This window comes from Felis catus, chromosome C2 (genome assembly GCF_018350175.1).
Source record: "Felis catus isolate Fca126 chromosome C2, F.catus_Fca126_mat1.0, whole genome shotgun sequence".
Taxonomy (NCBI): Eukaryota; Metazoa; Chordata; class Mammalia; order Carnivora; family Felidae; genus Felis; species Felis catus.
Genome location: NC_058376.1, coordinates 32,033,939 through 32,051,415, shown reverse-complemented (window position 1 = coordinate 32,051,415; position 17,477 = coordinate 32,033,939). Strand labels below are relative to the sequence as shown.

General features: G+C 35.5%; 1 protein-coding gene across 10 annotated transcripts in view; it reads left to right on the top strand.

Moving 5' to 3' along the window:
* The window catches only part of ROBO1 (roundabout guidance receptor 1), a 1,129,831-nt gene that overhangs the window by 985,951 nt on the left and 126,403 nt on the right, over positions 1 to 17,477 (top strand). For all 10 annotated transcript variants that reach the window (XM_019839543.3, XM_045036748.1, XM_045036754.1 and 7 more), the window contains one exon: positions 3,265 to 3,422. In XM_019839543.3, the coding sequence (XP_019695102.3) occupies positions 3,265 to 3,422 (158 nt within the window). The remainder of the gene's footprint in view (positions 1 to 3,264; positions 3,423 to 17,477) is intronic.

Below are 17,477 nucleotides of genomic sequence, written 5' to 3'. Positions count from 1 at the left end.
TTAGGATGAACAGTGGTTTGTTTAATAACATTTTAGGGGCGCCTGGGTGGCTCAGTTGGTTAAGTGTCCGACTTTGGCTCAGGTCATGATCTTATCGCTTGTGAGTCTGAGCCCCATGTCAGACTGTGTGCTGACAGCTCAGAGCCCGGAGCCTGCTTCGGATTCTGGGTCTCCCTCTCTTTGTGCCCCTCCCCTGCTCACACTCTGTCTCTGTCTCTGTCTCTCAAAAATAAATAATAAAACATTAAAAATTTTTTTAAATATTAAAAATAACATTTTACGTGATATCTACTTGGATATCTGTTGTATCTATATTATTTGCTCTTTTTCAAATCAATATTAAATCTTTTCAAAAGTTAGTTCCAGACTTTAGAATTTCATACTATTCGTATTACTTCACACTATCAAAATATGCATTCAGTTTAATAGTGATGTTTAGGGAAGGAGAGATTTTTCTAATGAATTGCATTTGAGAATACTTATGGATACCGTTGGCTCTTCTGCCATAATGTTGCCCATCATTTGAATTCAGTTTTTCATTACTTAAATATACATGTGAATTAAGAAAATTGGATAATTTACCTAAAAGTTAATACCATTTTATAATGTGACACAAACAATTTTTCCCCAAAAGGAAATGTTCAGGGCAAGTGCAAGGAAGAAAGTTGCTTTTATAGAATAGAGAAAAAAAATCTTAAATTCATAACTGTGCAGGGCTGCGTATAGCCATAGGCAATACTAGAGTTTTATGCTTTACAGCTGCAAAAATAATTACATGAGCATTATCTAAGCAACAATCTTTAATGGATTACATTTTGTTAGCTTTTCATTCTATACTGTAAAAACTCAAATAACATAGTAAATGAAAAAAAAAACTTGATTTATCTTAGACCTTTGATATTTCTGAAAGACATTTTATTATTCATTGGTTTGAGATATGATCTCAATTTTTTAAATAAGATATAGTGTTACTAAGTTGGTTTTAAAAGCTCACCAAGTAGAAAAATTGTGCAAATTATTTATTTTTATTTGAAAAGTATTTTCGTTTTGCATGTTTCAAGGGTGTTAAAATTTTTCAGAGGTGTTATCTTAGATTAATAATGTAATCCCGTAAAGGCACATAGTATTTGTTAAGGTCAATTCATTTGCTTTTTCTATAAACCTTACATTTAAATGTGGTACATTTTAACACCTAACCATAATATAAGTTCATAAGTAGTGAAAGTCTTCAAACCCTGTTGTTTACTTTGTGGTAACAGTAGCTGGAGTTTTCAGTTCAACCAGATTTACTTTTGTGTCTATGTATTTTATTAATAAATAATGTACAGTATTAAAATTAGAATCACAACAGTGTGACACAATTATATTTGCTTTTCTTTTTCCTTTTACCATTCTTGCCTAAGAGGAGGACAAAGTCTCCTCTTTGAAGTCTTATTTTCCAAGTGTTAACATAGTCACGTTGTGTCCCAAGTTGTCTCAATATGTAGATGAAAAAACGTTTTTGTTTGAGTGGATGTTAAAGCTTACCCAGTTGTGTTCATATACTTAGCTGGTATAGAGGAAGGGAAAGTAGAGAATTACAAGAGAAAACTACAGCATTTTCTAAGCCTGTAAGTTTGATTGAGGTTTGGAAGCCAAAATTTAAGCGTGACTTTTGAAATGATAGTCTGAGCGTAAGTTTTCTACAGTGTAGTGCTTCATCCGTGAAAGCATTTTAAAATGTCGCTGCAATGGGAAGACACTCGTTCCGGTATAAAGTTGTTGTACCAAATGTTTAGTTCAACAGATTTCAAAAGATAAATAACATTTATCACTTCAATCTATGCACTGAACATACCAATGAACATTTTACGTACCATCTTAAATACGATTACTAAAATTGTTCACATGTTATTACACACTGGGAGAAAATGGAGTGGGAGAAAGATAACATTTTTAGACTTCGCACTGAAGCATGTATCTCCATGCCTGCTGTGTAAATGTGGAAAGAGAGGTTATGTTCAAGTAAACGATGGAGTCGTGTTTTAAGACTAACTCATGCCAAAGAATTCAGGATTTCTTTGTGTTTACAAGATACAGAGGACAGTTTTGCTGTGTGAACTGTTTTTGAAATACAGATTTGGTTTATTTTCCACATTTTATTTTAATGGTTACAAAGTGAACAATAGTGCCTGTTTTGTAGTATGTTAATATCACATTAGTATCCAGTGGAGAGCTAGTAATAAACTGTTTCTGCCTCTAAAATGTAGTGTTAAAAATAAAATAAAATATAGGGTCAATAGCATAAATGAGGTTGATAATACCTCTCATCCTGAGCAAGTTTAAGGACTCAGTGAAATAATATTTACCAAAAAACAACTACAAACAAAAAATACAGAAGATACAAAGTGATGCAAGTTGGTAGTGGTGCTGTTATCATCACTGGGTCCTTCTAACACTTGGTTGGCTCAGTGATAACAGAAAAACACAGTATTTTGAACATAGTCATTTTGCAATTGTATCTAAAGTTTTTATAATAAGCATATTTAAGTTGTAATGCTTATAAACTTTTAAAAAAAATTTTAATGTTTTTATTTATTTTTGATACAGAGAGAGACAGAGCATAAGCAGGGGAGGGGCAGAGAGAGAGGGAGACACAGAATCCGAAGCAGGCTCCAGGTTCTGAGCTGTCAGCCCAGAGTCCGACACGGGGCTTGAACTCTCAGACTGTGAGTCATGACCTGAGCCGAAGTTGGATACTTAACCGACTGAGCCACCCAGGCGCCCCTGTAATGCTTATACACTTTTATATACTAATATGAAATATCTTTAAAATGACTCAATTAAATGTGTGTTTGGCAGTCTATTTATTTTGCTTTGTATGTGTATGTAATTCACTTAATAATACAAAGCATCATCCCAATGTGTCATGTAAGTGAAAAGAGGATTCAGTTATATTCAGTAGTACATGGAAGAGAAAATGTGAGCAGTAGGCAGAGAAGAAATGCATCTTAACGATAAGCCAAATGCTATCTGTGAGGGCACAAAATAGCAAAATACACTTGTCCACTGGCCCATAGATAATATCACATTATCCCTGTTGTGTAGCTTAAGGCCAGATATCTTTATTAAGTTGCATATGTCTCTAAGTAAATATAGATTCTCCAAGATATATTGAGGTGGCTATTACTAATAGTTTATTATAATAAATGTCTCCTTGCTGAAGTTCGGAGATAAGGACTGTATGTCACCATTGGGTATAATGATTTAATCTTGTTCCTGCAGTACTCCGGGATGACTTCAGACAAAATCCTTCCGATGTCATGGTGGCAGTGGGGGAGCCTGCAGTGATGGAATGCCAGCCTCCACGAGGCCATCCTGAACCCACCATTTCATGGAAGAAAGATGGCTCTCCGCTGGATGACAAAGATGAACGAATAACTGTGAGTATTTCACTCAGCGGAGGGGGGCGTTCATCGATCTAACTGTTATATCTTCACCAAAGAAAAGAGAGAAAAGTGAAGTACTTTGTTTTGTTTTGTTTTAAAAAGGTTACATACCCCCCATTTGCGCTTCTTTTAAAATAAACATATTTCAGTTTTCCCCGGGTGGACGTGAAAATGAGTGAGGAAAATGCATGTTGCTTATTTTGGAGATTAGTAAAAGCAAATTATAATTTCTACTTTAATGTCTTAGAGTTAACGCCTTTATGCATGATTTAAGTATTGTTATAATTCAGGGCATATCACACTTCCATATGCTACAGTAAAAATTGTTAAAAATTCGATAATATGGTATGTTTCCAAAGGCGTCCTACGTCACTTCAGGACTTTTTTTTTTAATCTCTTTCTCCTTTTCAAATGGCTTTTGTGTTCTGTACAGTTTAATATTGTGTCTGAAAAATAAAACCTCATTCTGAATGATGGTTAAGTGATGGATTTATCTCATTCAAAATAAAATTGCGTGACTTGATTATTGGATTTCAAATTCCTGCTGTCATACACATAGCGGAGTATGCCTTCTGGAGTAATGATACATTTTATTGACATCAGTGATTCTTTATGACCTCTTTCTATCTTGTAAAGTGTTTACTGAAACACCCAAATAACTGAACTCTAATTGATTCTATGATTGTACAGTATTGCCCTTTACAAGTTTCTTTGTTTTGCACATACGCTGTATTATGAATTCATTGGCCAAGATTTAAAGATACCCAGGAATGGGGCATCTGGGTGGCTCATTCAGTTAGGCATGTGACTTTGGCTCAGGTCATGAGATCATGGTTTGTGGGTTCGAGCCCCGCATCAGGCTTGGTGCTGACATCTCAGAACCTGGAGCCTGCTTCGGATTCTGTGTCCCACGCTCTCCCTGCCTTCCCTGTTCTCTCTCCCTCTCTCTCTTTCAAAAATGAATAAACATTTAAAAATTAAAAAAATAAATAAATAAAGGTACCCAGGAGAATATGTGTATAAGGAAAAGTCACTGCTAAAGGTATAGAAAAACAAATTTGTAGCACAGACCCCATAGCCCTAATAAATGTTTGCACTATTTCTGAACAACCAGTTAGCAGATTAGCATGAGAATTAAATAGGGAAAAATAAAATCAAGAAGGTTATAGTAGACAAGGTTTTAGGGACCTTGAAGAAAATCAAGTATTTTTCTTGCAGTGATCTGAATTAGAATGAGTCTCTCAAAGGAGTTTTAGAATTCTAGTGATTGGGCTGAGAATAACCTAGCTGTACTTTTAAGAGGTGTTGAAAAGTCACATGGCAAAGTGAACTGTATGTGAAAATTGTTTTTGGGAAGTGAAGTCAAGAGCACAGGGGAGCAAAGACCATAGGAACAAATGCTTCTCTTACTGGTGACAACAGATTCCTTTTTAGATTTATGTACAATTAAGATAATAACTTTGCCTTAAAAACGTATTTTAAGTCACCTAATGACCATTATCTGTAATTTCCATTTCCCTGCCTGAATGATTCAAACACACTGAAACCATTATTACCCATTTCCTCCTTCATATCTTTCCTGATTCATTATCTATTTGTGTTTAATATGAATTAATGAAAAAATTCTCAGCATCAGAGATGCAGCATTAAGCAGAAATCGGAAAGTCCCCTGTCTGGAGTTTATATTCTGTGAGTGATTATATAGATAAAACCAAAATAGATAGTATAATATATAATATGCTAGGCTATAATAAGTTCTATGAAAAATACTGAAGGGAGGGGCGCCTGGGTGGCGCAGTCGGTTAAGCGTCCGACTTCAGCCAGGTCACGATCTCGCAGTCCGTGAGTTTGAGCCCTGCGTCAGGCTCTGGGCTGATGGCTCAGAGCCTGGAGCCTGTTTCCGATTCTGTGTCTCCCTCTCTCTCTGCCCCTCCCCCGTTCATGCTCTGTCTCTCTCTGTCCCAAATATAAATAAACGTTGAAAAAAAAATTAAAAAAAAATACTGAAGGGCTAGACAGATTAATTAAGATAGGGGTGGGATTTCAGTTTTAAATAGTGTGACCAGAAAATGCTTCTCGTGAAGACCTGAAAAAATTGAGGGAGGGAACTCTACAAGTACCTGGAAAAGTAAGCAGACAAAACAATAGGTTAAAAGACCCTAACATGGGGCCTACCTAACACATTTTTTTTTTAAAGAGCAAAGTGGTCAGTGTGTGTTGAGTAGAGGAGAGGTTGGTAGGAATTAATATTGGGGGAACAGTAGTAGCCAGACTGTGTAGGACCTTATAGATCTTGTAAATAATTTGGATTTCCTCCTTGAGTGAAGTGAAAAACATCAGAGTTTTCTCAGAAGAATCCTCTGTTGTCTTGAGAACACACTGAAGGGACAGCAATGATTACACAGAGAGACTATTTGGGAGCTTTTTCAATAATCTAGGCAAGATAGAAATGGTGGTTTGGATCATTCTGCTAGGAGGGAAAGTAGTGAGGAGTGGTTAAATTCTGGATCTGCCGTGAAGCTACAGCCAACAGAATTTACTAAGAGATTGGATGTGGCTTGTAAGAAAAAGAGAAGAGGCCAGGCTTACCTTAATTGATTGGTCTGAGCGATTGAAAATATCGAGATGCCATTTATTGTACAAAGAGAAGATTTGGGGTTAGAAGTATCAGGAGCTCAGTTTGGGACATTGTAATTTTGAAGTACTTGTTAGATATCCAAGTAGAAATGTCAAATAGGCAGTTGGAAACATGAGTCAGAAATTCAGAGTTGAGGTTGAGGCTGGAGAAAAAAAATTGAGTTGTGGCAGACATGACAAGTACTTATTACTCTGCAATCCTCCCCTGCTTCTGGGCAAATGAAAGACTCTGCTGCCCAGTTTCTTTGCTGTTGGGCAACCAATCTGACTAGTTCAGCTTTATGGGATGTGTATGGAAGTTAAATAAATTAAATACTAGCGAGTGAGCCTCTAGCTCTTTTTTGTCTTCGCCATGTAGCAGCCAAGGAGGACATGTTCCAAGTAGTACAGCTACAACATGGACACTCAAGGGCCCGGATCCCTGAGTTATGGGTACCCAAACCTTCCATCCCACACCTCTGTCTTTCCATGATAGACACATCAAATGAATGAGAAATCTTTGTTGTATTAAGTCATGGAGCATTTCTTACCATAGACTAATGTAGCTTATCCTGATGAATATGGGAATCATCCTTATGTACACATTATTTCAAACCAGGAGACTGAAATCACCAAGGTAGTGATTACATGTAGAAAGGAAAAGAGATTCAGTGTTTAGCCCTCAGGGAGAAGAGGCAGAAAGAGCAGTGGAGTCTGAGAGGGAGCGGGTGAGAAAAGAGGGATGGCAGAGGACAGCCAAGCAAAGACAGGATGTTAGGGAGGTGACAAAGACTGAGTCAGTGGCAGCCCTTCCAACACATAACGTAAGGACTGAGTATTGATCATGCAGTTTAACCACTTGGTGGTCAGTCGCTGATGACCTTCACAAGAGCAGTTTCAGTGGAGTTAAGGGGTTGAAACCTCAAAGAACTGGTTCAGAAGAGACTGGGAAGATTGAAATCAGACACAGAGTATAAGCCATTATTTTTATGTGGTATCTAAGATAATGGATAAAAAAAATGAAGGTGATTGTAGTCTCACATTTTGAAAAGTCAGACTTCAAGGTTTTTTTGTGTGTGTGCGTATGTGTGTATCTGTGCATTTTCTGTGATATTAACAGTTTAAAACTGCTGTGGTAAATTTGGTTTGTAATAATTCCTAGAACCTCCTGTTGTATCATATATGAAATGTGAAGAGATGTTATGGTTTATGCCAAAATGTTTAATTCATTATTGGATCTTCATTTACCCGTTGCTGTCCAGAGGGTGCTATCTACTGTAAATACAGGGCTTCTGTTCCCCTACTCGTCAGTAATGTAGAGTCAGTATAAGAAGTGCCTCCAATCAGGAATCAAACCATTTAAAGTTGCAATACCAATGCTATGAAACAATGCCAACATGTTAATGTAGAAATAATTTTAAAATCATTTAAATGCTGCCAAAATGATGATCCACGATAGCGTCCCATATGCTAGGAAGTTGTAACATCTGAAACTTTACTATTTCCAAGACCATCTGTGTGTTTTGTATAAATTATGGCTGTGAAACTGATAAAACACGAGGTAAAAGCACATTTATACATGCAGGGAGATGAATAGATTAAAATCAGCAGTTTGAGTTCAAAATTACTGTTCTTATTTAGATCCTAATTGTTTTTGTTTTTGTTTTTGTTTTCCTTTAGGCAAAACTCAAATTGAGTAATTAAAACAAAAATTTAAGACAGAAACAGAATGTCTGACGTTCTTTCCAATTCTTCCTTCCAATTCTTCCCCCCCCCCCCATTGAATGTAAAGTCTTAAGAGATATTGGTTATTAAGATATTTTCTGTGATTCTTCTTTCCTAAGCTTTGTTTTCAAATCATTGTTTTCATTTCTTTGCCAAATGTGTTGAGCACAGATGAACAGGAGATTAAAGCACATAATATCTTTATGAAAGGCAAGTAAAGATTGCATGGTTATTGCTACAGTTTTGGTTCTAGGACTTTCTAGAGTTCTTTAATGTGGTGGCTTTCTTTGTTGAAAATTTGAAGTACGACTCTCCCAGCTGTGAGAACAAAGACACACCCTACAAAAAAGGGCAAATATGTAATTGTAGCTGCACCTGTATTTTTGATGTTCTTAAGTCATTTCTTTTTACACTGACCTGGATTCTGAGCCAAATTTTAGATCTGTGATGATTATAAACCAGCAATGTATAAATAGCATTTTCTTATTTTCCTAACTGACAGGAGAATCTTTTAGAACTCGTCTGACACTTCTTTCTTAGAATAATTTGAAGGAGGACTTAGGTAATGTTTAGTCTTTCTTCCTTTTTTTTTTTCCTAAACATGAGTATTTATATTTAGAATTAGAAATAGAAGTAGTTTAACTGGAAGACTGGATTAAATAGACTTACTTAATATGACTGAGAATTAGTCATAACCATTATTATTAATAAATGAAATTTTCTCACAGAGATGAATCAGAGGACCAAAATCTTTTTTTTTTAATGTAGAACATTGGATATACTTTACAAAGGGTGATATATTTAGTTTATTTTATTGTATTTTGGAAATATTGTACTTAAATTCAAGATTTTTTTTTGTAATGTGAAAAATTGATGATGTTAGTAATAGGGAATAAAAGTAATACCAAATATTTAAGAAAATAATTTTGTTTTTAATAAAAAAAACTAAAATTGTCCATGAATTAAAGAAAAAGTTAAATACAATTGGAAGTAGACATCACAAATATTTTCCTAGATTATAAAAGGGTTTATGTGTAAAGATGGTCAGTTACAAGATTTTGTTAAATAAAAGCTGGCAAATAAACCCAAAAGGCTCAAGAAAAATTTTAGTATGATATTGGTTTTCTGAATGAATGTAGAGTCATTAGTAAAGAGAGAAGAGAAAGTTACTGATGCCAAAACATTATAAAAGGGTATTAAGTTTATTAAAAATGTGCCTCTTATTTTATATTTGTTGACCTGGGGGATTTTTTTTTCTTTTTTTTTTTAATGTTTATTTATTTTTGAGAGAGAGAGAGACAGAGCATGAGTGGGGGAGGGGCAGAGAGAGAGGGAGACACAGACTCCGAAGCAGGCTCCAGACTCTGAGCCGTCAGCCCAGAGCCCGACGTGGGGCTCGAACTCACAAACCGTGAGATCATGACCTGAGCCGACGTCAGACACTCAACCAACTGAGCCACCTAGGCGCCCCGACGTGGGGGATTTTAATATTATTCCCTTCCCTCCCCTCCCCTCCCCTCCCCTCCCCTCCCCTCCCCTCCCCTCCCTTTCCCTTCTTCCGTTAATGTTTTACAGAGAGAAAGAGCAAGAAGGGGAGAGGAGGGAGGGAGATAGAGAAAGAGAAAGAGAATCTTAAGCAGGCTTCACACTCAGTGCAGAGCCCAACATAGGGCTCGATCCCATGACCCTGGGATCATGACCTGAGCCACAGTCAAGAGTCAGTCCCTCAACTGACTGAGTGAGCCAGGCACCCCAATATTGTTTTCTTAGTGCATAGCTTTTGTTTTGTTTTATTTTGTTTTGTTTTGTTTTCACCTGAAACTAATGTAATATTATATGGCAGGGGTGCCTGGCTGGTTTAGTCAGTACAGCATGTGACTCTTGAGTCATGAGGTTGGGCCCCACATCAGGGATAGAGATTACTTAAAAAAATAAAATATTAAAAAGCCATTGCATGGCAAAGTTGCTTATTATAAATCAACACAGTTTTGGGGTCACATACTGAAGATCAGTTTCCCTGCTATTAGGTCTCTATGAGATGCACATTCTCCTGATTATAGCAGTGGGTACCAGGCATAGCTACAAGGAGGCGGCCAATCTCTCAAAGAACATAGCTTATAAAATAAAACTTATTTAATTAGTTATTATAATCAAAACCCCAAGTGTATTCATAAACTAAAATATATTATGCAATAATGCCCAGGTGGTAACTAATGAAACAATAGCAACTATATGGTTTGCCTCAGCATGTGATAAATTGTGAGGGCAAATTGATACCATTATTTTAATAAAAGAAAATGATAGTTGTATATATTTATATATGAGATCTGATGATTTATGACTGGGAATGAAACCTTTTGATATAGATTAGCAAATGAATATTTATAGGAACAATAATAAGTTCTCAATTCCTAATTTCCATAAAATCCTACAGATTTTGCAACATATATAATGACTATTTGCTATCAGAGTAAATTTCAATTTAGAATGACAGTAACCTTTAGCTCCTGGTAAAAAAATACTGTCTTTAAGTTCGCAAGGGTCTGGAAAGGTTAGTTCACACAATGAAGGCTATGGTGATCTTAAAACTAGGATTGGTACATTTACGAATTAGTCCATATTAAAAAAAAATAGTCCATATTATCTCCAGTAATGAAAACTATAACATAAATATCTATACAAATTGAAAGGTGAGTAGTTTGATAAAGATGGCATGAAATTGTTCAAATTAGACCAAAATTTATAGTTCAGGTAAACAAATATTTTTCCTGGGTACTAGAAGCCCTACCTCAAAAGATATGAGGTGAGGGGCGCCTGGGTGGCTCAGTCGGTTAAGCGTCCGACTTCAGCTCGGGTCACGATCTCACGGTCTGTGAGTTCGAGCCCCGCATCAGGCTCTGTGCTGACGGCACAGAATCTGGAGCTTCCGATTCTGTGTCTCCCTCTCTCTCTACCCCTCCCCCGTTCATGCTCTGTCTCTCTCTGTCTCAAAAATAAATAAACGTTAAAAAAAAATTAAAAAAAAAAGATGAGGTGATTATCTAAAGAGGATGAAAGAAAGATTTATATTAAAAAGGATATTATGAATCAGTGGATTATTCAACTGAATGTGTTTTATAATTAACTGTCCAAATTGTGGATTAGCTAGGTTCAAATATAATCAGCTATATACATGCCAAAAGTTATTGCTGAAAAATTAAGCAATTATGAGAAACTATATAATGAATGGCAAATTGAGTTAAGGAAAATATTGTTTATGTAGTGGCTTGAAAATTTTGTATAGATATAATAAAAATATAGTAAAAACTAACACTGTAATAGTACCGTGTAAATTGTGAGATCTATCTGGACTCAATTCTGAAATATCAGAGTTAGTTTCTTCATAATAACCTTTGGCTGTCATTTATCCTGAATGATTTCATTTTACTAGTTAAAAGAAAAGCTTAAAAGACATTCATCTCTTCATGTTTGAAATTCTTAGCTTTTGAACTAAAATTTACAGATGAATAAAACATGCTTCTTCCCTTCCCTTTGTATGTGGCATTGTGACAAACATCTTTTTAATGACTTGTATTATTCTATGAGATCAGCTGTGTCTTGAATTTTTAAATTTTCACCTACCTGTTCTATATGCTGTAGTAGCGTGCTAGGGGTATCCTCTCTGTCTTAAAAACTTTTGTTCTTTTTTCTACTTGATTGAAAAAATAATTCAGATGATGGGAATAGTTTTATTATAAAATACTGATTTCCATCAAAGCCACAGTCAAACTTGAAACCATTTTATTCCCATTTTCATCTACTTATCACATACCTATACTGATTTTTTCATTCTTCTTTGAAAAATGTAGAAAAAAATTACAGTATAAATACATTTTAACATGAGCAAGTGTATTAATATTTTTTTCTTAAGGTGACTTAGATGGGATGGCCAGCAATGCTGGTTTCCTGGGCACTATCCTGGTATTTGAGTTAAAAACCCCTAGTCCTGGGAAAACCAGGAGAGTTGGTCAACTTAAGCCTAGGCTGTTTAAAGGAATTGACTTATATATGAATAAAAAAATCACACGCATACAAGGTAAGTAAAAAATAGTTAAAAAATAAATGGAAGCATCTTACCTATATCATTTCTTTCATAAGCCAGTTAAGGATTTGAAAATCATGAATGAAGTTAGGAGCAAAAGTCAGTTATACATTGAAAAAATTGTTTAACACTTCCCATTCCCATGCTAGAGAGGTACAGTTGTAAGCATAAAGTATGTCATCAGTTCTTTTTCCCATCCTTTTCTGCTTCCTGTGTGTCTTTCTAGGTTTCTTTGATTTCCCTCGTTGGTGTGATATTTTGGTGAAAAGCAGCTGACTCACATCCCATCCAAATCCCCAGTGTCCTCCAGATCCTTCATGAATTTGGCATTCAGCCTCTCCTTGCCAATTACTTCCTTTCCCCCCAATTCCCACATGTCTCCCTCCTAAGCCATCTGCTCCTCCTCCCTTCCTCCGATTAGTGCTTTCCTCTGGTCTTCCGATTTCTTTTATTGTTCAATGTCTGTTGCTTCCTTTTCCCCCTCTCCTCCCCTGGAGGAAATCAGCACACTTAATGCAGCTGATGTCATAGAGCCCCTTTTCCCTGAGAAGTTGAAGTTGTGTTCCTGCAAAATAAATATGTAGTTCTGTTTTATGAAGGTCAGAGGAAACTGCGTAGTCACCCAGAATTTTTTTTCCTGTCCATCTTATGTAGCAAGTCATACATATTTCATATTTTATATTCTTTAAACAAAAAAAGTTTTTTCGTGATTTAATTCTAAGTTAAATCAATATAAGTCTATAATATGAAGCATGGGACTGAAGAAATCGGTTAAAAAATAAGTTTATGGGGTGCCTGGGTCACTCAGTCGGTTAAATGTCGGACTTCGGCTCAGGACATGATCACTCAGTTCGTGAGTTCGAGCCCGCGTTGGGCTCTATGCTGACAGCTGGGAGCCTGGAGCCTGCTTCGGATTCTGTGTGTGTGTGTGTGTGTGTGTGTGTGTGTGTGTGTGTGTGTCTGCCCCTCCCTCCCTCTCTCTCTCTCTCTCTCTCTCTCTTTCAAAAATAAACATTAAAAAAATTTTAAGAATAATAAAAATAAGAAATTTATGTACTATGCTACTGTGTTAATTTTCACATTTAATAATTGAAACAAAGTGGATTAGTGGAATAAAACAGAGTCTTAAGTATCATAAGACCATATAACTTCAGGTTTCAACACTTACTAAATGCATGATCTTATGGATATTTGATCTCTATAAATGTCATTGTTTCCACTGGTGAAATGAATTGTCTAATAATACCTATGTTGGTTCAGTGGTGTTATTGTAGGAATTCAGTGAGAAAATACATGTTAAATATCATTATAAATGGTCACCATTTACACTCTATATACACTCTATATATATGTATTAGTCATGGATGTTCTGGTTATTACTGTTGTTGGTATACTTGCCTGAACTCTGGATATATTTAGTCATCAAAAACCGTAGAAAAGCAAAATCAGGAACTGTTTGTGTCATAGCAATTTTAGCTTTTCTGAATAAACAAATATATACATATGAGAAAAGAGATCTGACATTTATGTCTCATCTAAATTTCTGTGTATATCCAAATCACGACTGTGGGAAAATTTCCATTTTCTACAGAATCACCAAGAGTATTCAGTTTAGGTGAATATTATGAGTAAAGTATTTAGACTAATACTGATATTAAAAAACAATTTTGAGTCCTCTGTACATCTTTATCCTGAAATGCAATGATCAACAGGGGATTCCACAAAAGAATTTAAGCCCTATTGCCCTAAGGCATTCACTATGTGTAACAAATTGACTTTTCTCCCATGCATCCAGTTATGTATAGTTCTTAGGGGAATTGAGAAATGCTGTGATTCAGATGAGGTACGCTGGTTGAGAACGGCTGGTTTATCTTCACATGGATTGTCCTGATCTTTCCAAAACTTGTAATTCTATTTAAATAATTTTACACATACTCCTGTTTGGACACTGAAACTAGAAAAAAGAAAGCCAAGCATTTCAGACCCACTTGGGAGGTCTAAGTACTCTTATGAAAGAATTGTACAAAACTAAGATATTCTCAGTTCTAGCATTCAAATTAGTTTAGATGACAGTATAATTATAAACATAATTCTGGTAAGTATTTGGTTGTTGCTCTAGTTTTTCATTATTTATGTGTTAGAGGTGCATTTACAAACTCGGATGCCAAGAGTTTGAAGGAACAGATTATGAGAGTCTTTGCATATGCTATTCCTACTGCTTGGAAATGTTCTGACCCCTATACCCTCTTTGTCTAACTCACTCATTGTTCAGGTTCCAATTTAAAGCAACTTCTACAGAGGAGTCTTCTGTAAAATCCCACTGTGCACATCCACACTAGATTTATCTCCCTGTTATCTGTGCCTTTCCGTTTTATTAAGTATTTTTTCTAATCTATTGGAAATCTTTGTTTATGAATTACTCCTCTAATATACATAACATACTTGAGTACCAGCTGTAATCCCTGGGTCTGTCTTCAGGTTGGCAGCTCCATATATATTTCTCTAGAAATTGTTAAGTGAATGAAATGTACATCAGAGTACTGTTTTCTAGCATATCTAGAACTGAAAAGTTGCTAATTTGAACATACTTGATTTTATTTTCCTATATTTTTTATATTGGTGTTCTTATTCCTCTATAAAACGGAAAGGACATATCATCCACACCATTTTTTTCCTCTAAAGCATGGTTTCCAGTAGCTTGACAGTAAGTGAAGGAAGAGATACTCTACAAGTTAATTATGTGAGTAAAGATACCTCTATAAGTGTGACTTACAGATACAGAATCTTCCAGATGGAGCTGACTTGAGAGACTGTAAATAGGCAAACCCCTTTACTTTTAAGAAGAAAGGGGGAGCCAGGGGATTTGATTTGCCCCGAGTCACTTAATGAATCTGTGTTTTGAGTCAGAAGTAAGAGCCAGACCTTTCAAACCAGACTTTTTCCTGTTCTGATTTTTCCCAGGATAGACTAAACCTGATCAATTCTTCTAAATCAGCACTTAAATTTCACTAAGACAAATCCTAACAAAAAAAAAATCCATAGGTAAAGAAAGTATTTTACTAGATTCACTTCATATAATTTTGCCACTTGTTTTGTGTCCCAAATTCAAAATTTCCTATCTTGATAAGTATAGAAAGTAGTATTCTCAATATATAGAGTTTAACAACCATCCTCTTCTTATTTATCCACTGGGTACAAACATGGCCCGTGTCAGTTTGATTATAATTCTGCCCATGTTTTAGCTTTATTAAGTATATTATTAAGAACATATCCAAGTTCATCTTAAGTTAGCTTTATCAAATGTGTTATGAAGAATGTATCCAAGTTCATCTTAAGTGATCGATTCTCAGAGGTTGCCTCAGATCTCATTCAAAAAATAAAAAATGGCAACAATTTAAATAGTAAGTGAAGCCTAATGTATGGCCATCTTAGGAAGGTCTTTTAGTTCTGAAGCTCCTCTCTGAAGCTGTACTAACAACTAGACCTTGGTCAAAGTCCTTTAACTGTTGACAGTATTAAGATAATAATATCTTCCCTGATTATTTATTAGGATTATTATGAGAATCAAACCAGAGTAATGAGAACGTTTTGCGAACTATCAATGACAGCCTTGTTGTAAGGTGTTATTTTAAGTACTTCTGTCTTGATTTTCAGTTAATGTTCATTCTGCATTGGTATTTATAACTTGGAGAGGTAAGAGACTTAACAATTTTTAAATTAGGAATGGAAAAGAATGCTTTTGAATTAGATGTTTAATGGATGGAACCAAGAAAAACCAACAAAAAACGCTGGTTAAACTGTGGTATACCCTGTTTTGATCAGTTTTTAAGTGTATAGCAAATATATGAATCTCCTTCTCTTTGGCATCTACCTTTAAGGGGTCTACAATTTATAGTGTGCTTGCCCCTTTTTGTCTGGATCCCTTGAGACACCTAGTTGTAATTCCTAATAAATTCTTCATACAGGGGTGCCTGTGTGGTTCAGTTGCTTAAGGATCCAACTTCAGCTCAGGTCATGATTTCAGGGCTTGTGAGTTCAAGCCCCACATTGGGCTTTGTGCTGACAGCTCAGAGCCTGGAGCCTGTTTCCAATTCTGTATCTCCCTCTCTCTCTGCCCTTCTCCCATTTGTACTCTGTCTCTCTCTTTCAAAAATAAATAAACATTAAAAAAAATTCCTCATATGTATGTGTAAACTCATTCCAGTACTACAGAGAAGGTACAAGTAGGTTAAGATGCAGAGATAATGTAGCAGAGGCTAAAGATTGCCAGACAATGTGTTTCCTACGTCAACAAATAGTCTTTGGTTCAGGAAACAGGAAATAATATACTATAAAATTTTCAAGTTTCCTCTAAGTAATGTAATGAACGTCCCTATGAGTACAAATCCTAACATATGTGAAAAATCAGAATAGTCTTGAACAATTTTGTCATTGTACAACATTGATGTTTTATCCTCTTTTTTGTTGCATGCTATTTGTCAGAACTCTTTTAAACCTCCTGAGATGGTTCTGGCCTTCCGATTTTTTTTTTCCAAACAGACTTCCTTAAAAAGAGTTTAGAATATTTTTCCAAAATCTAATCCCACCCAAATGTTAGTTTTAGCCAAGCAACATTAGAAGACATAGAGGAGTACCTAGCAGATCTGCCCAAGCCTCCTTCCATATGGAATTCTGCCAGCTCCTGAAATTCACTGGGCTGAAACCTAATGTGGATGTATGCCGCTGATTAGCATCCATGATACTTCAGTCGGAGTAGACCTTCCAAAAAGAAGGGCCTCAGAAATTTCAATAATCGGCTAAAAATAGTTGTACCCCATAATTCAAAGTAATTATCAATACAGTATATTAACCAGAAGTATTATAACCCTCTAAAATGAATACACATGGTCAGATGACAAAGCCTATAATAAGAATTTCCGATTAGTTTGGTATACTAATAGAGAAAGCAGACTTACAAACGTTGCTTCCCCCTCCCTCACCCTTTTGTTCCCCTTATAATACATGCTCACTCAAGCAGCTGTGTTTCTTCATTTTCTGAGACTTTGATATATTTGATCAGGCCATTATATTCCTCCAAATAGCCAAAGACTAGTGAAATTTTACTACTGTCTGGGAGCACTTTGTTTAATTATGAGTTAAAGTCATTAGCCAAATTAAAGGTATAATCTGTGGTTTCAAGGATGGTGCTCTAACCAGTTTATTTCATTTTTGATGTTCTGTTAAGCACAGATGAAATGCTTCTCTAAAAATACAGTTTTAAAATTTATCATAAGGCATTGCTTACAGATCTTACCTGTAACTTGGAAAACATTTAAATCATAACAATACTTTCTGGTAAATTCTCTATTTTAAAAAAAAGTTGACTTTTCTAATTGCTTGTAAATTTTGTGCTTGCTTACGATGACCAAGCCTTCACTTGTTTTCTGTTTACCATAGGCAGGATGAATTGTAATCTTAGAAGCAAAGTAGTAGATTCAGAAGTGCATTTGATTGTACAAGGCATTCTTTCCTTAAAACATGGTCCAAGATGCAGAAATCAAAGACATTATGTTAAGCCTTTAAGTTTTAAATTATTTTTAATCTGACCACTTTAAAGGGGGTTGGGATTTCTTTTTCATTATTTGTAA